This window comes from Brassica rapa, chromosome A02, assembly GCF_000309985.2.
Source record: "Brassica rapa cultivar Chiifu-401-42 chromosome A02, CAAS_Brap_v3.01, whole genome shotgun sequence".
Classification (NCBI taxonomy): Eukaryota; Viridiplantae; Streptophyta; class Magnoliopsida; order Brassicales; family Brassicaceae; genus Brassica; species Brassica rapa.
The window spans coordinates 3038366-3060304 of record NC_024796.2 but is presented as its reverse complement, the minus strand read 5'-3'; the positions used below and the strand labels follow the sequence as shown (position 1 = coordinate 3060304).

The window sequence follows — 21939 nt, the reverse complement described above, 5'->3', positions numbered from 1 at the left end:
AGATGATAATATAAATAGTGATGTTGTGTAATAGTAATTTTAATTAATATAAAAATTAAAATTAATAATTTTATTGGGATTTTGAAATTATTATATGAAAGGAAAACTATAGAAACTTATAGAGGAAATTTTATGAATTTCGGTGAAAAATATATACATATAGTTAAATTTATACAGAAAAAAAATTCAGTGTAAAAGAAAAAAAAAGTTAGGGTAACATAAATGAAATTTTGAATAGTTTTTTTTGTTTTTGTAAAAGGTGAATGTTTGAATAGTTTAAAAGAATGAAAACTATAGTTTTCAGTGATAATATTATAATTTTGTTTTTACCAAAAAAAAAAATTTACTCCCTCTATTTTTTTAATGTTACATATTTTAGATTTTTCACACATTTTAGTAAAATACATTAAATTTACATATTTTTGTGTTTATCTTTGTTTCATAATTTTAAACCAATAACAATTCAGTAAATGCAATTAAGTTTTTTGAAATTTGCAATTAGTTAATAAAACATTTCTTGGAAATGTAAAAAATCGATTTTTTAAAGTAATTTTTTTTTCTAGAATATGTAATATTAAGAAAGAGAGGGAGCATCATTTTGCTTATGAGTATCTAGTATCTTCAAATCTGGAGCCCTAGAATTTTCGAATATGAGTGAGGCCTGAGGCTAATGCCACTCAAAACTTATACCTTTTTCTATTTCTTGTTCTGTCTTTAGGTTTTAGATCTTTCTCCCTTTTTCCTGTGCAAAGATCTTTCTCCTTAAAGATACGATACTTTTTTTTTTTTTTTAAGATACGATACTTGCCAAGATAATTTGGATTCTTTCTGTTTTCTCCAAATTTATTAACGCTATTTTCAGAAAATGCAGATGTATATTCCTTTGTTTTGTTTATATAATTATAGAAACTCAGATTTTCGTGTATACATTTCGAGTAAGAAATCTTTCGTGTATGTTGAAGATTCTTGTTCTCTCTTTCCTTTTCACATGAAACAAGTGAGTACTTCCCTGCCTATATATAAAGCATTCACAACGTGAAGTTTCTCTAAAGACCTGAGAAAATAAAAAGATGGTCGACTCAAAACTCGTTCTTTTGGCTTTCGTAGCTGTGTCTCTTTTCCTCTCCGGTTAGTATTTCGTAAAACTCCATCTCGAACCATTTTTTACAAATACATCCATTTTTACAAAGCCATCTTTCTGATAACATTTTTCATCAACAAGAGAAATTTATAATTTGGTTTTAAAGGAACTATATGTGTATGTGTTTTTGGTAGGTGCTGAATCAAGAGAGATTATGTGGCGTGGCTTATGTTGCATTAATCAGCAACAATTTGGAGCATGTGATACAAAACAAGACAATGATAGATGTGAAAATTCTGTGCCTTCATGGTTGTAGTAAGCACAACAAAGGTGGCGGCTGTCAAGCTGTCCCTACTGGTTCTGTTTGTTCATGTTATTGTTAAACTACTATCATGCAATAATGTAATATTACGCTCTTATTTATTTGATTATTGATTAATCAAACGTCTTCCTTTATTATGCTCTATTTGTTCATGTTACTGAGTGGAGAGCATAGTTTCCCAAATTCACACACGCATATATCTAACTAATCATTAAGCATGCCCATAAAAATTGTTGATGTGTCACGATTGACAATAACCAGCTCTGTAGATGCATGGCACGTATAAAATCTTAGCATTGATGTTTGTATCGATATGCCACAAACTCGGCAACTTCTCAGCCTATAACCAGTTTTTAAGGCCTAAAGGACAAAAAAACTTGTTTATAGTTCGCGTCACTGTAATTTGTTGTTTAGCAGCCTTATTTGGTCATTTCAGTGAGAATGCTTCAACCAGCAACCAACAAACAACTTTGGAAAGATAAGTAGATTCAGAACGCCCAAACACCACCAGGTCAAATTCCTGACTCGATACCTATTTCCAAATTAGACTTTTCTTTGCACAGAGTTGACTTTCATTCCTTTTTGGGGGTCAATAACTGACTTTTTCAAAATATTACGTCAATATAACATACAAATCAAACTTCAAGCCAATAGTATACTGACACATAAGTAGTTAGAACTTTCTAGCTCCCACGTGCCAAGAAAATAACAAGCTTTTATTTAGAAATTTTCCAAAAGAAGAAATAGACCAAAACAATTCACTTTCCTTGTCCTCCTTCCTCTTCTTTTCTCCACAGTTTGAAGTTTCTAAATAGAGTTAGCTCTCACAGCCGCTTGATGACCACATCCGAAGCATGCGGTTTCCACGTGACCACCACGAGGAAGGAGATCGTTGCACCGGCCTCTTCTCCTCTTCTTCCCTTGCCGGAAAACAGGATCATCAGTCTTTCCAATCTCGACCTTCTTCTCCCTCCTGTCGACATCAACGTTTGCTTCTTCTACAAGAAACCACTTTATAACACTACAAATGATGTCCTCAAGACTTCATTGGCGGAGGCTCTCGTCTCTTACTACGTCCTTGCCGGCGAGGTTGTGGCCAATCCAATCACCGGAGAGCCCGAGATTCTGTGCAACAACAGCGGCGTTGAAGTGGTAGAAGCCGCTGCTGACGTAGAGCTCCGAGAGCTTAACTTGCATGATCCTTACCAAAGTATTGGCAAGTTTGTTCCCTTGAAAGTGCATGAAGTCTTTGCTATTCAGGTAACAATCGGGAAAGTCCTAAATAACCACTTCATATAAAGAGAAAATTTTAAAGATCATTGTGAATTTAGAAAAGTAGCTTATAAATTCATTGTAATCCAAATACAGAACTATACATAACTTGCTATTTGTTAATTTAGATAAAGTTCTAACATAAAATCTATCGGTGATAAATGGAATGATATGACTATCTTTTGTATTATTCAACATTTTGCCAATTTCCAACGTGAGACAATGTGAGACCGTCTTTGAGTTAGATAGATTATGAATCGAGTTGAGTTGGACTGCATAAATCGGATTTTGATAAAATAGAATATAAGTGTAGATTGATGCAACTATTTTATATATTATTTAAAATATTTTTCCAAACTTCCGATTTATGAAATTCTCCATAATACTATTTTTATAATTTGTCTGATTAGCTTACTGAACTGAGATGCGGGAGCCTAGTCGTGGGATGCACGTTTGATCACCGTATAGCTGATGCATATTCAATGAATATGTTCCTCTTATCATGGGCCGAGACCTCTCGATCCGATGTTCCAACCTCTTATATGCCATCGTTCAACAGATCTCTCCTAAACCCACGACGACCCTTAATCATCGACACATCAGTAGACCAAATGTACATGCCTGTAACCTCGTTGCCCCTTCCACAAGAAACCACCAACCTGGACAATATCCTCACAAGCCGTATCTATTACATCAAAGCAGAAGCCGTACAAGAACTCCAAACTCAGGCTGGCAGGACGAAACTCGAGTCCTTCAGCGCCTTCTTGTGGAAACTCGTGGCTAAACACGCCGCAACAACAACAGATTCAAAACTCTTGAACTCTAAACTCGGCATAGTTGTTGACGGAAGGAAGAAACTTACGGAGCAAGAAACCAGTACTTACTTCGGGAACGTCCTCTCTGTCCCATTCGGTGAGCAAATAATCGATGACTTGACCCACAAGCCATTGTCTTGGGTTGCTGATGAAGTTCACAAGGTGTTGGAGAGTTCAGTGACCAAAGACCATTTCTTGAATTTGATTGATTGGATCGAGACTCGACGTCCGGTACCGGTTCTATCAAGGATATACGGAGCAGGATCCGAAGATGGACCAGCTTTCGTGGTTTCCTCAGGGAAGAGTTTTCCGGTGACCCGGATTGATTTCGGGTGGGGCTCGCCGGTTTTTGGATCGTACCATCTCCCATTAGGAAGCAGAACTGGATACGTGATGACAATGCCGAGTCCGGTGGTGGATAACAGCGCTGGAGATTGGATAGTTTACTTACATCTTGAGAAAGGACAGTTGAAATTTATCGAACAAGAGGCTCCTCATGTGTTTAAGCCAGTAGACAATGATTATCTCAAGATTTGATCATTTGAATTGAAGCCATACTAATATGTTTCTTGGGTTGTCAAGTTTTTGTATATTATCCAAACGTAATATTGTTAAATACATTTCATTCTTAAGCTCGTTTTTTAATATAAAACTTACTGTGACGAATTAAACTATGTTTCATTATGAGTTCAATCAAATAATTCTGTTTTGTGACCTTGTCCAATTTTAAACACTCATAACAAAAAGCGTATGTTGAGAAATATATATTTGCTTTCAAATTTCAAATAACCACTCCAAATTTGGACAAACATTTCTTGGACCATTGTGTTGTTATAAACCGACTAGTTACAGTTCACAATAAAATTGGTATGTTCGGACAAAGCCTAAATGTGTCTCGGAGGACCATTTGACAGCTCTAGTAGGTGTCAATTGTTTACGGTAATGGATATAGGATTATGCGATTTTGTACATAGTTTTTTTTTTCACCTAAAAGTTTAACACATCATTATTTCTAAAACGCAAATCAAAATTCTATAGTATTTCATAATTTCCCATATAAGTAGATTTTTTTCTTTTTTTGAATAATTTCATATATTTCCATTTTTTTCCCACGACGATTCTGCACCTCGCGTCCATCGAACAACAACAGTAAAAGTACGTAAATACCCCAAAAGGGTCACTTACCCTTCTTTTATTCGAGGGTAGTATTGACTTTGTATACGAAATAAAGAGAAACTGATAGTGATATACATTACAATAAGCAAAAGTCTCAGGGTTCATTTGAAGATCACATTCTAAACCAAAAGATCATTGCAAAGCTTTTGGATTCTTCGAGCTTCTTCAACAATGACTCTCTCCCTCCGAATCGCTCCGTCACCGACGTCCTTCCGTTACTCTCCGGCTCCGTCCACCCCCTCCGGCGTCGGATTACGTCCGGTGAAGCAGCGCTGCCGGATCCCGAACTCAGGCGTCGCCGCGAAAACAGGATTCTGTTCTGGCGTTGGTGGTGTTTTAGATTCCGGGAAGAGCATCAGCGGTTCCTGTGTGGCGAGGTGTAGCTTAGAAACGGTGAATGTCAGTGTCGGCGAGGTGACGGAGGTTGACAAGGACACGTTTTGGCCAATCGTTAAAGCCGCTGGTGATAAGCTTGTTGTCCTCGACATGTACACTCAGTGGTATGTTTCCGATCACTTCTTCTTGTTGCTTGTTCGAATTTCACTTTACCTTTAATTGCTTCTCATGCCCATCAAGAAAAATGCTGTCTTTACCTCTTTTTTTTAATATATATATTTACGTCTAACTATTGAGTAACTTCAATGTATTAGATTAGAACTAATCTTTGATCCCCTTAAGTTTACATTATCAGACTGTTTCTCTGGACAGTTATGTTTTGTTTGTTTGTTGGGTTTGCTAGATACAAAAAAGTATGAATATTTACCGAGAGTATGTGCATTTAAGAAACAAAGCCTAAATCTTTTTTGATTTCACATCAGTATGAATGTTTGAGATAAGGTTACTAGTAAATGTATTTTATTTGGTGTTGAGAAATAAATGTATTTTATTTGGTGTTGGGATCTCTCTGTAGGTGTGGTCCGTGCAAAGTTATGGCTCCTAAATACAAAGAGCTATCAGAGAAGTACCAGGACATGGTGTTTCTTAAGCTTGACTGCAACGAAGAAAACAAGGTGTGTTAACTTTTTCTTTATTCTTTTTTTTTTTTACTTGTTTCTTAAGTCGTAACACAGAACTCTTGATTGCAGCCAGTGGCACAGGAGCTAGGGATTAGAGTGGTTCCAACCTTTAAGATCTTGAAGGACAACAAGGTGATAAAGGAAGTGGCCGGGGCTAAATTTGATGAGTTGCTTTCAGCCATTGAGGCAGCGAGGTCAGGCTGAGCCTCTCTGTCTCTACATTTCACTCCATGCTGTAGAGTATTAGGACAATTCTCCATCAATATGTGTGTAAACTCTCTGCTGTTCCTGAAACTGGATTCAGTTGTAATGTAACAGTGTGTGTATAAACGCTGGGAAGTTATGAAATATGATGAGCTATATGCTTTATATATCAGAAGTTTCATTAACTAGTGGTTTGGCTAGTTTTGATTGAGGTCAAGAAAGTATTTTCATTGCACAAGCTTTACGACTTGAGAGAGTCGCATGGATTTGATTTTGTGGGTTCTGATTGTTGAAACAAAGATGCATCTTGTTCAGAGTTGGCTTACATTTATGATGTATGTGCTTGATGTCATTTGTCAATGGATGTTCCAACTACAATGTTAACAAGTCATAACACTTCAATTCAGTTGTTCACCAAATCCAACTTGGCCTAGTATTATATAATTTTAATTTGTTTTGGCATATGTATATTAGGCCAATGTATATGGATCTATTCACATATTAATAAATTTTTGGATTTTTAATTTTAAATACTTATACTTACAAATCTAATATAAAAACTAAATATACATTAATTAAATTTCTACGCTTTAAGTGGCAAGAAAACCTGGATTTCTATGGTTTTCTTGGTGATTAGTCATTGGGCTAAAAAGCTTTTGAGATTGTTAGATTCGGGTTTATTATGGGTTTCCAACTCAAAACCAATTGGCAATTAGTGGATTGGTCCTAACTCTTTATATATTACTTAATGTCCCATTGATTTTTCAATGTGGGATATATATCCCTTAATACCCGGTCGGATAAGGTTAATATTAATTAGGGGTTTAACTTATTATGATATGGGCTCTGATACCATGTTAGATTCAGGTTTATTATGGGCTTCCAACTCAAAACCAATTGACAATTAGTGGATTGACCCTAACCCTTTATATATTACTTAATGTCCCATTGATTTTCCAATGTGGGATACATATCCCTTAATAGAGATCACACTAAAATTATCAAAAAAAAAATTTGTTGTCGAAAAAAAATTAAATTAAATTTCTCTATGAAGAATGGGAATTAAAAAAAAAAGTATGAAAAAATCCGACAAAAAGAAAATAGACAAAGCTACAGATCGGAGCTGACACGTGGCGAGATCTGGAAACGAGTGATAAATCATAAGAAACGAGATCCGAGTCTCTCAGACAAATCTCTATCTCTCTCTCTCTCTCTATAGCTGGAGTGAACTGTTGAGGCCTTTGGTTTCATCGAGAGACCCCTAAAACCCGATCTGCAACAACAATGGCGTCTTCTTCGTTTTCCCTCACGTCCCCGGCTGCTTCCGTCTATGGAGCCACTCAAGCCTCGTCGCAGCGACCTCTCCCAACCACCCGCTCTCGTCTCCCTCGCAGTGTCTCCTTCCGTCTCTCCGCCAAGCCTAAGCTTCGCTTTCTCTCCAAGGTACACGCGCTTCTCTCCCATAAAGGATTGGCCTTTTTGTGTATTTATCAACTGTAGTTTTGAAAGTTATGTCTCTGATAGGCTAGTTTAATAATAACCCATCATAGCTGTTTGGTCTCTCATGTCTGAATCCCCTGAAAATGCATTAAATCATTTTGTTTTTATGTAACTTTTGTGGCATTTGATGATTGCAGCCTAGTCGCAGTAGCTACCCTGTGGTGAAAGCCCAATCTAACCAGGTAAGCTCCTTACTTACTGATATCTTTGAGAAAATTAAATGTTTTCTCCAAAAAATTATATTCATTTTTGGACTCTCCTCCTGTGTTTGTTTAAAGGTTGGTGGCAATGCGTCATCAAAAGCTTCAGCTCCTGTAAAAATTGATGAGTCATCAGCTGAAGAAAAGGATTCAAACACTTCTTCTTCAGCTGAGTTAGCTACAGAGGAGTCTATCTCTGAGTTTCTGACCCAAGTAACAACTCTTGTCAAGTAAGTACCGTTTCCTTGTTACATCACAGAAACGTTGTAAACGTCCATGATTGAAGAATATACTCTTACCTCCCTCCCTCGTGCAGGCTTGTGGATTCTAGAGACATTGTTGAGTTGCAGTTGAAACAGCTCGACTGTGAGCTTGTTATTCGGAAAAAGGAAGCTTTACCTCAGGCCCAAACCCCTGCGCCTTATGTGATGATGCAGCAACCAAACCAACCATCTTATGTTCAAGCAACTGCTCCTCCTCCGCCTTCTGCACCTGCACCTTCAACTCCAGCCTCCTCGCCTCCACCATCCCCACCTAGTCCAGCGAAATCATCGCTTCCAACGGTTAAAAGTCCCATGGCAGGCACTTTTTACCGTAGTCCAGGACCTGGTGAACCACCCTTTATCAAGGTTCATTTCTTTAGCCTATAACTCTACAGAGACTTTAAGTACTTGTTCATTTGTAAACAACCTGGACCCTAGTTGCTAATTTCTTTAGCTCAGAAAGAGACTTTAAGTACCTGATCATTTGTAAATAGTCCAAACTCTATTTACTAATTTCTTTAGCTCATAACCCATGTAGGAGGTTATGTGCTTAGTAAATTTGAAATAAGAAGAATGAAAACGATAAATATAGGATAATCCTATGAAATGGGTTTGTCCATTAGTAGCAATTCTCTATCTTTTTTTGGTGTTTCACTGTCTGGATCCGTTCTATATGAGCTTTTTGATGCTTCAGGTTGGAGACAAAGTGCAGAAGGGACAAGTTCTATGCATCGTTGAAGCCATGAAGCTAATGAATGAAATAGAGGTGAGTTCCTTAAAATCACCTCTTACCAAATTGTTGTCCACTAACGGTGAACTATCTAATATCTATCGCTTCTCTTTTTTCAACTCTGAAACTTGCAATGTCTTATCCGCAGTCTGATCAAACGGGAACCGTAGTGGATATCGTTGCAGAAGATGGCAAGCCTGTTAGTCTCGACACTGTAAGTTTCCTAAATTCTCTCTATCTTTAATACATTCAAGAACCACATTTTTGTATTTTTTACTACATCATCATTGAAAGAGATCTCTACTGACGTCAATGTTTATTATTTTCCTTTTTTATTATAGCCTCTGTTTGTGGTTCAACCGTAGAATCGACACCACAAGAGATGGAGAAAAGAGGGCTACTTTAATTCGATCTCTATGCTTTGGTAATACTGTTTCTTGAGTCTCTAAGAATGTGTCTTCTTCATTTGTTACTGTCAAACTCTGTTAGTTTTTTTTTTGGTCTGGTGAGGAAGAAAGAGTTTTTTAGTTTCTATTGGTTAAACCAAAAAAAGAGAAAGATGAGGCTATGTTTCATTTATTTTCTTATTACAGTACACACGCATTCTTGGTTCTGTTTTATGGGACATTGCAATTTCTCTACTTCGAAAGTATAATCATCAAGTGGGCTATTTATTTCTTTAAACTCGGCCCGGCCCATTTTACGTAAGGGCCAAACCATATAAGGAAGTTGAATTCACCAATTAAAAAATTATTGTGTCACCTGATAATGGAAAGATGACTAGAGATATGAGATTTGCATTGTGTAGAACAGAGACCAAGAGTCAGATCGATCAATGCTATCCATCTAAGCTCGTTTACATATGATTTTATATCGAAATGAATTTATATACTGCAAAAGAGGGGTTAATATTATAATGTTCTGATTTAACGTTGAAATTATTTTAAATCTTATTAAAGCCAACAAAATTTAATAAGATACAATTAAAGCTTGTTAAGCCGTCTTTGGTCAACAAAAGGGTCAAAATGTTACAACTTATAACAATTAAAAACGTGAACGGCAGGATTCGAACCTGCGCGGGCAAAGCCCACATGATTTCTAGTCATGCCCGATAACCACTCCGGCACGTCCACTTCTTGTTTAAATAACAGCTACAAAAGGTATGTATTGTCATATCAAATGGGTAACGTTTGATCAACTTCCTTACAAAATGCTGAACTTTAAATTTTTTCAAAAAACTGCTACGGGTGAATTTATTCATATAGTAGTCACTAGTTTTTTGTTGCTATAAAACCATCTCCAATAATACTCTGTCATTTCCTCTAATTTTACTCTAATATAGAAATAGAATTAATGAGTTATTTTAAAATTTGTAGTATGACTTGATTTAGATAGCATATCCTGTAGTATCTATAGTAACTGAGTTTTTCAATGAGTTTCTCACAATCATAAATCATGAAAAATGAAAAGGAGATAATTTCTTATTTAAGAAATTCAAACCATGTTTGAGAAACTCTCTCATGTTTTTTTTTTGTTAATCAACCACCCATCTATCCAAATTAAATTTTAATTGGTAAAATAATAATTCTAAGGAACAAGTCTATGCATGAACATGTATGAAACATTTCAAATTTATCATGCGAAAGACAAAATGCATCTGGTCAGTCGACTGCAGTGTTATAAAATCGGTCTACGCGGAAAATAAGATTTAAACAAAACGATTTTTTCATTTTGTTTTTTTTTCTTCCTAAAAGTGGTCTAAATGTCCTCTTAGATCTTAATCAATAATCCCCTATAATATGTATCTAATCCCTTATATATTAATTGAGGAACATTTGAAAAGATCTAACCTCAATTTTGTATTAATTAAAAGAGGCCCCAATGCATAGGTGGCACTCAATTAGGTAGTCAATTACATTCAATTAAAAAATAAGTAGGTCCACATTCAATTTTTATATGTTGTTAGATATATAAGTTGGTCAAACTATATGATATAATGATATGATATGATATTTTCTTTCCTTAAATAAAACCTACGGAATTACCATAAATGACTAATATATATATGACAATTAATGAGTTTAATAATAAAGATTTGATAACAATGTATATCTCCTCCATCATTTTTTGTTTAATTTTATATTATTAAAATAAATTAAACAATCAAATTAGCTATAAAAATAAAATTTAGATTTTTTCGTATATGTTATATTTTGAATTTTTAAAAACGACAATAAATGACTAAAACTATTAAAATTATTATGTTAAAAATTAATGATCAATGGTTTAACATTTTTATTATAAGAAGATACACATGATTTTAAAACCATATGAGTAAAAAATATCATTTAATAATAAAATAAATATATATATATATTAAACACTATATACCATAAGATTACATAAATATTTTAATATTAAAACTTTCAATGAATTTTCAAGAACATTTATAAATTATAAACTTATTAAAGATTTCAGATTGAAAATTTTGTTATCGATGATTTAAATATTTTGTTATAAAACGATATTAACGATCATAGAACCGTATGATTATAAATTCTTATTTAATAAATAACTATACAAAATATACTATTCCTAGAAAAATAGGTTGGTCCATCTTAACTTATATTACACTTTTTATTAAACTAACTATCGAATTGATAAATAACGTACCAAAAAATGTTTTGCACTTTCCTTAAATAAAAGCTACGAAATTACCTAATATGATTAACATATATGTGAAAATTAATTATAATGAATAATAAATATTTGATAGCAATTTTTGTATCTTAGTTCTTTTTTTAATTTTATATTATTAAAATATATTTAAAAATCACATTAAATATATAATAAAAAAATTTATAATTTTTCTTATATGTTATATTTTGAATTTTTCAAAACGTCTATAAATTATTAGAAATTTGAAGATCCCCACTCTGAAAATTTTGTGATCAATAGATTATTTTTTTGTCATAATAAGTTACAAATGATCATAAAATTGTATTAATATGAACTTGTATTTAATATTATCTACACATTATTTTAAAACCATATGAGTAAAAAATATCATTTAATAATAAAACATATATATATATATATATATAGATTATACTATATACCATAAGATTACATAAATATTTTAATATTAAAACTTTCAATGAATTTTCAAAAACATTTATAAATTATAAACTTATTAAAGATTTCACATTGAAAATTTTGTTATCGATGATTTAAATATTCAGTTATAAAATGATATGAATGATCATAGAACTGTATGATTATAAATTCTCATTTAATAAATGACTATATAAAATATACTATTCTTAGAAAAATAGGTTGGTCCATCTCGACTTACATTATATTTTTTATTAAACTAACTATCGAATTGATAAATAATCTACCAAAATTTTTTTTGCACTTTCCTTAATTAGAAGCTACGAAATTACCTAATATGATTAACGTATATATGAAAATTAATTATTATGAATAATAAATATTTGATAACAATTTTGGTATCTTAGTTCTTTTTTTAATTTTATATTATTGAAAGATATTAAAAAATCACATTAAATATATAATAAAAACATTTATATTTTTTCTTATATGTTATATTTGAATTTTTGAAAACGTCTATATATTATTAGAAATTTGAATATTCCCACTCTGAAAATTTTGTGATCAATAGATTATTTTTTTTGTTATAATAAGTTACAAATGATCATAAAATATAACGCGTATGAATTTTTATTTAATAAATATTCAAACTAAATAATATATATATATATATAAACACTAATGATTTAAAGCAATAAGATTGACTGATCAATTTAGTCGTCCAGTTGAAATCTTTCAAAAGTATGTGAAAGACTAAAGTCAAAGTAAATATGGATTTAGAATATTAGTTATATTTTACTAACCAAATACCGAAAAAAACCGAACCGAACCAAAACCAATCCGATATTCGGATTGAACACCCGTAATCCAAATGAAACCAAACTATTGTTTCATTCTCCAAAATATAATAAAAATAATAACTTAATCCCGCGCAAGGCGCGGGTCTTATCCTAGTTAACCAGTAAAACTGAATTCAATTCAATAATCTGAGTATTTCACTAAACCTAAGGAGTAATTTTCAATTCGGGCTTTATTCTCTGATTCACGAGTAACTCACGTTTTGGTTTCTTCATGGCCTGATAAAGTGATAAGATATGTAACCTTATCTCCGTTGTCGGTAACCGAGGTCTCCTACACGAGACTCTTATTTTTTTGGTAAAAATGTTACATTCATCTACCGATTTGTTCTATTTATACGTAAATCTTCTAAGCCAATATAAAAAAAAATTATTTTGCGAGAGAGCGCTAAGAGATGGAGGAACTTAAACCATGCGCCGCAAACTCGCCGCCGTTAACACCGTTAAGTTTCTTGGAGAGAGCCGCCACAGTTTACGGCGACTGCACCTCCATCGTTTACGGCGCTAACACCGTCTACACATGGCGGGAAACAAACCTCCGCTGCTTACGCGTCGCGTCGTCTCTGTCTTCCATCGGAATCGGCAAGTCCGACGTCGTCTCCGTGCTCTCTCCCAACACTCCGGCGATGTACGAGCTCCAGTTCGCCGTTCCGATGTCCGGCGCGATCCTCAACAACATCAACACTCCGTTCTTCTCCGCCACTGCGAGTCTAAGCTTCTCTTCGTCGACGACGTCTCCTCTCGCGAACTCGCCGTCGAAGCGCTCGCGACGATGACCGCTCCGCCGATTCTCGTCTTCATCGCCGATAAAGAAGAAAAAGGAAGTGGAGGTGCTGACGTGGCAGGTCACGTTAATAAGTTCAGTTACACTTACGATGAACTTATAGAGAGAGGCGACCCGGGTTTTAAATGGATCCGACCCGGAAGCGAGTGGGACCCGGTTGTGCTTAATTATACTTCCGGTACGACCTCGGCTCCCAAAGGAGTGGTACACTGCCACAGGGGACTATTCGTAATGTCGCTTGATTCTCTAATCGATTGGACCGTACCGAAAAATCCGGTTTACTTATGGACTCTACCGATATTCCACGCTAACGGTTGGACTTTTCCGTGGGGGATCGCTGCCGTTGGAGGAACTAACGTCTGTCTACGGAAGTTCGACGCGCCGCTTATCTACCGTTTGATCCGTGATCACGGCGTTACACACATGTGCGGAGCTCCCGTGGTGCTCAGTATCTTGTCGGCGAGTCAGGATGTTCAGCCTCTTGACCATCCAGTCAACGTTTTAACCGCCGGTGCTCCTCCGCCTGTTGTTGTTCTCCTCCGTGCAGAGTCAATAGGTTTTAAGATCAGTCACGGTTACGGTTTAACGGAAACCGGCGGTTTGAACGTGTCATGCGCGTGGAAGCCGCAGTGGAACCGGTTACCGGCGAGCGATCAAGCGAGGCTGAAGGCAAGGCAAGGAGTGAGAACCGTCGGGTTTACAGAAATCGACGTGGTGGATCCTGTAACGGGCCTTATCGTTGAGAGAAACGGAGAACATGTCGGGGAGATTGTGATGAGAGGGAGTTCGATCATGCTTGGTTACTTGAAAGATCCTGTCGGAACGGAGAGTGTTCTGAAGAGCGGGTGGTTTTTCACGGGAGATGTGGGGGTGATTCACTCGGATGGGTATCTAGAGATTAAGGATAGGTCGAAAGATATAATCATAACGGGAGGAGAGAACGTGAGTAGCGTGGAGGTCGAAGCGGTGATGTACACGAATCCGGTGGTGAGTGAAGTGGCGGTGGTGGCTAGACCGGATGAGTTTTGGGGAGAGACGCCGTGTGCGTTTGTGTGTCTGAAACCTGGTTTGAGGATGAAACCGACGGAGAAGGAGATGATAGAGTATTGTCGGAAGAAGATGCCGAGGTATATGGTTCCCAAGACGGTGTCATTTAGGAGTGAATTGCCCAAGACTTCGACCGGGAAAGTTATGAAGTTTGTGCTTAGGGAGATTGCCAAGAAGATGGGTCAGACCAGCTTGAGTACAGGTCCAGTGTTGAGCATAAACAAATAAAACATCAAACTATAGTTTCTATAATTTAAGAAATATTTACATAAACATATGTCTTAAAATTTGTAAAAGAAAATTGTATTAAATTCTTTACTAAATTGTTTATAGAGCACACCGATTAAGCATGCGATTTGTTAGTATATAATTTGGTTATGGTTATGGATTGAAGTATAAAAGCATCAAACAACCATGTCACCACTTGTGAAAACAAACGTTGGCTAAACAATGTTAGTTAAGATACAGAAATGTTTAGTTTCTCATTTTTGTTAATTTATGGAATTTATACAAGTTTCTGATTATTGCCCCAAAAAAAAAAAAAATCAAGTTTCTGACGTATCGCCTCTTTCTCTTTTATCTTCTTCCCCTTATACCCTCTAGCTGAAGATACACACCCTCATGGCGTTTTCTGAGTTCTTAGCAAACTAAGTTACCTAGCTGTTGTTGTTGTTGTTGATTAGAGAATTTGCTTCGGCTGCTGTTATGATATGCTGGATCTTGATCATATACATAACGTTAATAATAAACTTCTTTAGAACCAGATATGTTGTTATCCAATATGAGAAGACTCTGAATATGAAGCAACATATATAGTTGACTATAAAAATCACAAAACTAGAAAGAAAAAACTCAGAAAACCCCTTTAGTCCAGTTTAATTAAGTGGAACTCATTATTCTCAAGAAGATGGGACTATTCTCCAACAACAAGATCTCCAGGGATGATCTGAAACCAGGAGACCACATCTATGCATGGCGTAAAGCTTATATCTATTCCCATCACGGTTCCATCTCTTTTCTTCTGTTCTCTCGATCAATATTAGTTCTCTGGGTCTTTGAATAACGCGATGTCCCTGTTTCTAGTTTCACAGGGATCTACATAGGCGATGGAAAAGTCATTCATTTCACTCGTGGAGATGGTCCAGTAATGAGAAAAGGTACTTTTGTAGACAAGATCATTGTTAGTTCAATGACTAATCACGGAGGTTACAATCCTTGTCCTAACTGTGGCAAACGATCCAATACCCGTGGTGTAATCTCTTCTTGTCTTGATTGCTTTCTCGCCGGAGGAAACCTCCATCTCTTCAAGTACAATGTCTCTCTAGCCACCTTCATGTCCCAACTTCGAGGAGGTACATGCACAATAGCACCTTCAGACCCTTCCAATGAAGTCATTTCCCGTGCGAAGTTCCTCTTACTGAGAAATGGGTTTGGTGACTACCATCTTTTCAAGAACAACTGTGAAGATTTTGCTATCTATTGTAAGACTGGTTTGGTGGTTGGCAAAAGCTATGTGCTTGGAAGAAACGGTCAAGCCAATACGGTGGGCTTAGCTGCTTGCGTAGCACGCATGCTTACTCCTTTGGTCAGAAATGTTATTCGTCTCTTTTCCGACGTTGGTATGCGAAAGGATGCTATCAAAGTGCCTGTCGAGAGCCTCGTTGCATGGCGGAATAAGGACGATACAACTGTTACGAGGAAAAGAAGACTGCAACATAAAAATAAACATAGTGTTTTAACTTTTTACAAACATATTGTAAAATTCCGATTCGTGATATGAGTAAATTATATATGTTGAAAGATTTTAAAATTTTATTTGACTATCCACATCATTAAAGTGTATTTACACGTCTTTCAAACTTTTCGAAATAACATACCAATTGTCGCCTTGTCGGTAAGATGGTAAAGTTGTCAAAGATCTAACGTGGGGCCCATTGGCAGAGGTGGTATAAACATAAACACAAGGAAAGTTCGAAAATCTGTTAATGCGTGGTTTCTCATATCCACGCACGACACGTGATGTGTTTCCTACGTGACAGTAATTATTACCAAACCGTGTTACGCGATTTAAGAAAGGGCTTTTTATGGTAAAATAATAGGAGTTGTGTTGCTTGCTCCAGAAGGAACACGGTTTGGTAATAAAAATAAAAATAAAATAAATTTCTTTAGTAATAATAAATTCAAGGAAAAAGTCAGAAAAAAAAGCCAACTCATTAAAAGCAAAATCGGATCTGTCCTTTGTCCGTAGAAGAAGAAAGAAGATGGGATTGCTCTCGAACAAGATCTCCAGAGATGAACTCAAAGCAGGCGATCACATCTATTCATGGCGTTCTTACATCTATACCCATCACGGTTCCATCTCCCTCTCTCTCTCTCTTTCAATTATAATCATCTACCTGAGAATACGATGAATAACGCGTGATTTTTTTCTTCTATGTACGCAATTTCGCAGGAATCTATGTAGGAGATGGGAAAGTAATTCATTTCACACGTGGAGGTGGTTTAGAGATTGGAACAGGGACTATTCTGGACAAGATCATCGTTAGTTCTGTTCCTCATCATGGAGACAACCCTTGTCCTGATTGCGGAGATCAAACCAATCTCAACGGTGTGATCTCCTCTTGTCTTGACTGTTTTCTCTCCGGAGGAAACCTCTATCTCTTCGAGTACAATGTCTCCAAGGCCATCTTTCTCGCTAAACAGCGAGGAGGTACCTGCACTATCGCAGCTTCGGATCCTCCTGAAGACGTCGTTGCACGCGCGAAGTTCCTCTTATTGAGAAATGGGTTTGGTGAGTACCATCTCTTGGACAACAACTGCGAAGATTTCGCCATCTATTGCAAAACTGGTTTGCTCGTGTTGTCCGTGACCAAGTCGGGGAGTAGTAGCCAGGTGAATTCGGTGTGTGCAGCGGGTGGTGTTGTTACTTTGACACTCAGGGCTTTAGGGGTGGGAACGAGTGGTTCCTTGGCGACCGCGTCGTCTCCAGCTTTGACGGTTTCTGCTTCAACGAGTGCTCTTTCTACGACGCTTGGAGCTGTGGCTACTGGTGTTGGAGCTATTGCTTTGACGGGGTATGGTAACTACTGTATTGGTCGTCTGGCTTATGATGTTGGTGTGAGGAAAGATGTTCGCAAGGTCCCTGTGGAAGAGCTGGTTGCACTTATGGCAGTTATACAAGGGAAATCTGAATCAGACAACAACAACAACAAGATCGAGTCTAAACTTAATTAGCATTTGTTTTGGTTAATGAGTTGGTGACTAATTTGTAATGTATTGTGTAAACTGTGTTTTTGACTATTTATGAAAGTGGAACATACAGTAAAAATATATTAAATGAGAGAAATTGAGAGTAAATACCACAAGCTCCTTCTTCAGAGCGGTTGTAATTTTATTGGTTTAGTTAAAGATATATGTTCGTTCATAACCCCGCCATTTTTTAACCACCAAGTTTATTACAAGCCTTCGAAAGCTTATGATTATTGGATAAACTAGAGATAGAGAGTGTTTTTACATTTTCGAAAAGTAGTGATGACTAATTGACTAAACAAACATATATTCTTCCACATTCTCTAATATAAGTCCTACAACAACAACAACTCGAAATGCCATGACCATGAGGAGATAATCCATTCACACAATGGTGAAACAACGTGCAAGTCCAGTAACAGGTGGCAAGTCCTCTGCACAAGAAGATCGTTTTATTTTATTACTCAAACGACAACAATGCATGATGCATTTTAGTTTGTTGAACTGATTGTTACTAACCTTTGGAACTACAAAGGAAGAGAGTATCCACGAAGGTAAGTCGAATCCACTCCCGATTCTCTGACCAATGCCACTCTTCCTGTCCTAGCCACCTTCATTTCTCCAAATACAAAACCATTAGAATCACCAAAACTTGTGAAGAGATGAGATTATAAAAAGGAAGCAGGAATTTATATTATTACCTCGCAGATTCCGTAGACCTCTAACTGCGTTTGTAATGCAGCCATCTTTCTGATATCTCCTGTAACCTGCAAACCGAAGATTTCTCATCAGCTATTATCAAATTCTAAGTCTTTTTTTTTTGTTTGTTTGTGGCAATTACCTCAAGAGTGATAGTATGATCAGAGACATCAATGGCTTTGGCTCGGAACACTTGAGCGATATCGAGAACATCTCTCCTTGCAGAAGTATGAGCAGCTACTTTGATGAGCATCAGTTCTCGCTCCGCAAATGGCATGTGGGTTATATTTTGAACCTGGAAACAGACACAATGACAAGGAAACATCTTATTAGACCCCATAAAAACCAAAAAAAAAACAAATGTACACTAGAAACTCCATAACTTAATATTTAATAAATTAATAAGCACAATAAATTAATAATTTTTTACCAAACTGGATTAGTATAAAATTTGACATAATTCAATAAGATAATAATATAATACCTTTTGAAAAACCTTATGTAAATATGTATGGTTCCAATATAAAAATAAATTAATATATGTAAAATTTATATAAACATAAACCATATATATGTATAGTTTGTTTTTTTTTATTCACAGTGAAATCCATCTTTAACTTTTCTCAATATTTCTGAATATATTAATGTTATACATTTTCTATACACCAAATGATTGAATAAGAACAGCATAAAATTGTATGTATAAAATTTAATCAATGCATATGCTATAAAATCAAGTATTCCTTATTTTAACATAAAAACATACATTAGATTATATAATTTTTCTAAAAAGAATTTTGTATAAGTAGTAACTCTACAAAAATCAAAGTCCCAACATTAATATTTTTTTATAGAGTATTTACTACATTATTAAGTTTTTCAAACCATTGTCTCACCTCATGAAGATCAATCAGCTTCTGAAGCTGCCTCACCAACTTGTCGATGTTTTCATCAGTTCCAGGGATAACTGTAGTGATCCGAGACAAGCCCTCTTTCTCAGCAGGACCAACCGCTAGACTCTGGAGCAATAAAAAAGCAATAACTTTCACATATTGTTGAAAGAATAGTAATCAGTGAAACTAAGAGTAAGAGTGTCCTGCATAATAACCTGGATGTTATAACCTCTCCTGGAGATAGCTCCTGTTATTAGATTGAGAACTCCAGGAACGTTGGCTACAAGTATAGATAGCGTGTGGGACCGCAGACCATCCGACTGCAATCATTTAAACAGTTTCACGTTCACTATAACCTCAAAATGAAAAGTATAGCAATGTATCTTACATCTTCATCGTAGACCACTCCCCAATGAGCATCAAGGACCGGTTTGAAATCATTATAAGGCTCCACTGGATAAACGTCACCCTAAAATAACAATATACCACAGGAGCTTAGATATGTAGAGCAGAAAGAAAAAAAAAAAAACAATGAGCTAATAATGTTAATCTATACCCCAGATGATGCAGTGCCATTTCCACCAGTCAACGCTCGCTTTGTGTTCGCTGCAACAGTCTCATGAGATGATTGGTTTACGAGGTGTGGGTATGATGCAGCTGAAAATCTCCAGAATGGAGCAGTTTCTCCCATCTTTTCCCGTCTCAGAGCAATCTAGAGTCAAACAAAAGTATACAACAACGGTTAGTAATGACAAAAGTGTTGATTACAGTCACTTAAACACATAAACTGACTACATGGAGCAATTACTGATATTTGAGAGTAATTAAACTAATGAGTTGTCTTGTAAGACGTTAACAAGTCATTTAAAAAGTTAGATTGGAAGTTTCACGTACGATTGGCTCTACCATGACATCTGGGTTGAAGTCTTCCAAGTGTGACATTGCAGATAAAAATAAATAAAATGAAACTTAACAAGTGGCTACAAGTATTGATACTTGTGACTCCAACCGTTCAATAAAGCTTTTCAAGACGAAACTAAAATAAAAGGCTACAAGTGGCTACAAGCTGAGGTTGTTGACAGTTAAGAAGCATGGAGAAAATAAAGATTACCTTCCCAGTTCTAGCGACTTCTTTTATTCCAAACTTCTCTAAGTTCGCTGTTAGTGCAACCATCTTTCCCGGGTCTCCAGTTACCTAAAGAATTAAAATTATTAGAACCATCCTTGACCATTTGATAACGTGAAGAATAGGACTGACCTCGATCGTTAGAGTGTGATCCGAAGTATCCACCACTTTTGCTCTAAAGATATCCACCAACCACATGATCTGTATAGACCACAGAAACATTAGAAGGAAAAAAAAAGGCTCCTTAGTGTGAGTGTGTGACTCAAGACTCAGTTAATACAAAAAGGAAGAAAGCCTCTCCCCATCCATATTCATCTACATCAATTGTGATTTTAATAAGATTCGACTAATCATTAGATGAAAAAAAGATAAAGCTCTCTAGTGTGACTCAATTTAAAGCCTCCTTTCATTCATATCCTTAAAAAGTTTTTTCCAATGTGATTGAATTTATCATATCACCCAACCAATACTGAAAAACTAAGTTCAGAGATTAGTTCATTTGTGCAATATCAACTATAGTTTTTACCTCAGAGCGAGTGGTTGGATCAGCGTTAAGCTTAATCAGCATTAACTCACGTTCCACATGCGGTTCCTTGGAGAGATCTTCAACCTTAACAAAACCATAACAAGCATAAGATTAGTCATTATCAATAACACTACACTAGTAAGAGAACAAACTTAAAACAAACCTTGATGACGTTGACGAGTTTGTTAAGCTGTTCAACAACTTGCTGCAAGACTTTGTCAGTGCCAAGAACAACAATAGTAAACATAGCTTTGTCTTCGTTCAATCCCACAGCGAGAGACTCAATGTTGTACCCTCTTCTAGCAAACACTCCAGCTATACGGTTGATTATACCGCTCTCGTCACCCACGAACACCGAGATCGTATGCCTCCTCACTCTACAAAAAACAAAAGGTTAACACTTTTCAGTAAGAGATAGCATAAAGGTAAAAGCTTTCGGTTGCAAATGTATAAATTGGAAGCAACCCAAGTTCGAAGCAGCTAAAAAGACTCGATTTTTAATCGACCCATTAACGAAAGTAACAGTCTTTATGACTTGTGTAAGATAGAACACATAAAGGTAAAAGCTTTTGGCTGCAAATGTATAAATTGGAAGCAACCCAAGTTCGAATAAGCTAAAAAGACTCGATTTTTAATCGACCCAGTAACGAAATGAACAGTCTTTATGACTTGTGTAAGAAGAGTAGTACCTATCACATGCAGTGGACGAGACAGACTGAGCAGTGGTGATGGCTTTATCGGTTGAAGCGGCTGAGAAGAGAGTGGCACTTCTCATCTTCCTCCCATCGATGATTTGGGAGACTTGCACGGAGGTTTTGGACGGAAACGCGTGGACCTTGGTCTGATTTAAGAAGTGGGCACAGGCTAGTGAAGCAGCAGTGGTCGTAGCCGCCGCCATTGCTTGGAGATGGTTCGGTGTGAGGCGGAAAACAGCTGATGAAGAGAGAGAGAGGGACTTTGGGTTGAATAAAAGGGCTCACACTGTTTTTTTGGTGGGCTGCGAGTGGAGGAGATGTGAGTGCACAATGGCATTTTAAATAAATTCAGTTTTATTTTCTATTCGCC

General features: G+C 36.2%; 6 protein-coding genes, 1 non-coding gene and 1 pseudogene across 8 annotated transcripts; 6 read left to right on the top strand and 2 right to left on the bottom strand.

Annotated features, from left to right (window-relative positions):
• Window positions 1–11: 11 nt before the first annotated feature.
• On the top strand, window positions 12–4206 carry LOC103851041 (shikimate O-hydroxycinnamoyltransferase). 2 transcript variants are annotated; one of them, XM_033285794.1, is made up of 3 exons: window positions 12–1128; window positions 1276–2663; window positions 3086–4206. In XM_033285794.1, exons 2-3 carry the CDS (start codon window positions 2241–2243, stop codon window positions 4025–4027), a joined length of 1365 nt encoding a protein of 454 aa, XP_033141685.1. In that variant the 5' UTR covers window positions 12–1128; window positions 1276–2240; the 3' UTR covers window positions 4028–4206. The 2 variants fall into 2 exon arrangements, with proteins under 2 accessions (XP_033141685.1, XP_009126112.1); XM_009127864.3 differs by having other exon boundaries at window positions 12–2663.
• A 550-nt stretch (window positions 4207–4756) lies between these two features.
• LOC103851040 (thioredoxin F2, chloroplastic) lies at window positions 4757–6071 on the top strand. The gene is made up of 3 exons (XM_009127863.3): window positions 4757–5166; window positions 5577–5676; window positions 5752–6071. The coding sequence occupies exons 1-3, from the start codon at window positions 4838–4840 to the stop codon at window positions 5884–5886; spliced, it is 564 nt and encodes a 187-aa protein (XP_009126111.1). The 5' UTR covers window positions 4757–4837; the 3' UTR covers window positions 5887–6071.
• Window positions 6072–7060: 989 nt separating this feature from the next.
• Window positions 7061–9220, top strand: LOC103851039 (biotin carboxyl carrier protein of acetyl-CoA carboxylase 1, chloroplastic). The gene is made up of 7 exons (XM_009127861.3): window positions 7061–7329; window positions 7524–7568; window positions 7665–7816; window positions 7903–8215; window positions 8544–8615; window positions 8728–8793; window positions 8921–9220. The coding sequence occupies exons 1-7, from the start codon at window positions 7171–7173 to the stop codon at window positions 8942–8944; spliced, it is 831 nt and encodes a 276-aa protein (XP_009126109.1). The 5' UTR covers window positions 7061–7170; the 3' UTR covers window positions 8945–9220.
• Window positions 9221–9630: 410 nt separating this feature from the next.
• On the bottom strand, window positions 9631–9712 carry TRNAS-AGA. Its single transcript has one exon. It is a non-coding gene; the product is annotated as a tRNA-Ser (tRNA).
• Window positions 9713–12460: 2748 nt separating this feature from the next.
• Window positions 12461–14765, top strand: LOC103851038 (annotated as a pseudogene).
• Window positions 14766–14988: 223 nt separating this feature from the next.
• Window positions 14989–16172, top strand: LOC103851037. Its single transcript, XM_009127860.3, has 2 exons — window positions 14989–15385; window positions 15473–16172. Exons 1-2 carry the CDS (start codon window positions 15289–15291, stop codon window positions 16159–16161), a joined length of 786 nt encoding a protein of 261 aa, XP_009126108.1. The 5' UTR covers window positions 14989–15288; the 3' UTR covers window positions 16162–16172.
• A 318-nt stretch (window positions 16173–16490) lies between these two features.
• On the top strand, window positions 16491–17738 carry LOC103851036. The gene is made up of 2 exons (XM_009127859.3): window positions 16491–16733; window positions 16834–17738. Exons 1-2 carry the CDS (start codon window positions 16643–16645, stop codon window positions 17613–17615), a joined length of 873 nt encoding a protein of 290 aa, XP_009126107.1. The 5' UTR covers window positions 16491–16642; the 3' UTR covers window positions 17616–17738.
• Window positions 17739–17832: 94 nt separating this feature from the next.
• LOC103851035 (acetolactate synthase small subunit 1, chloroplastic) lies at window positions 17833–21890 on the bottom strand. Its single transcript, XM_009127858.3, has 13 exons — window positions 21564–21890; window positions 21038–21251; window positions 20875–20958; window positions 20481–20549; window positions 20334–20417; window positions 19779–19934; window positions 19611–19691; window positions 19438–19542; window positions 19226–19348; window positions 18472–18624; window positions 18332–18397; window positions 18150–18241; window positions 17833–18064 (listed from the first exon to the last, which is right to left on the bottom strand). The coding sequence occupies exons 1-12, from the start codon at window positions 21770–21772 to the stop codon at window positions 18158–18160; spliced, it is 1428 nt and encodes a 475-aa protein (XP_009126106.1). The 5' UTR covers window positions 21773–21890; the 3' UTR covers window positions 17833–18064; window positions 18150–18157.
• Window positions 21891–21939: the final 49 nt, after the last annotated feature.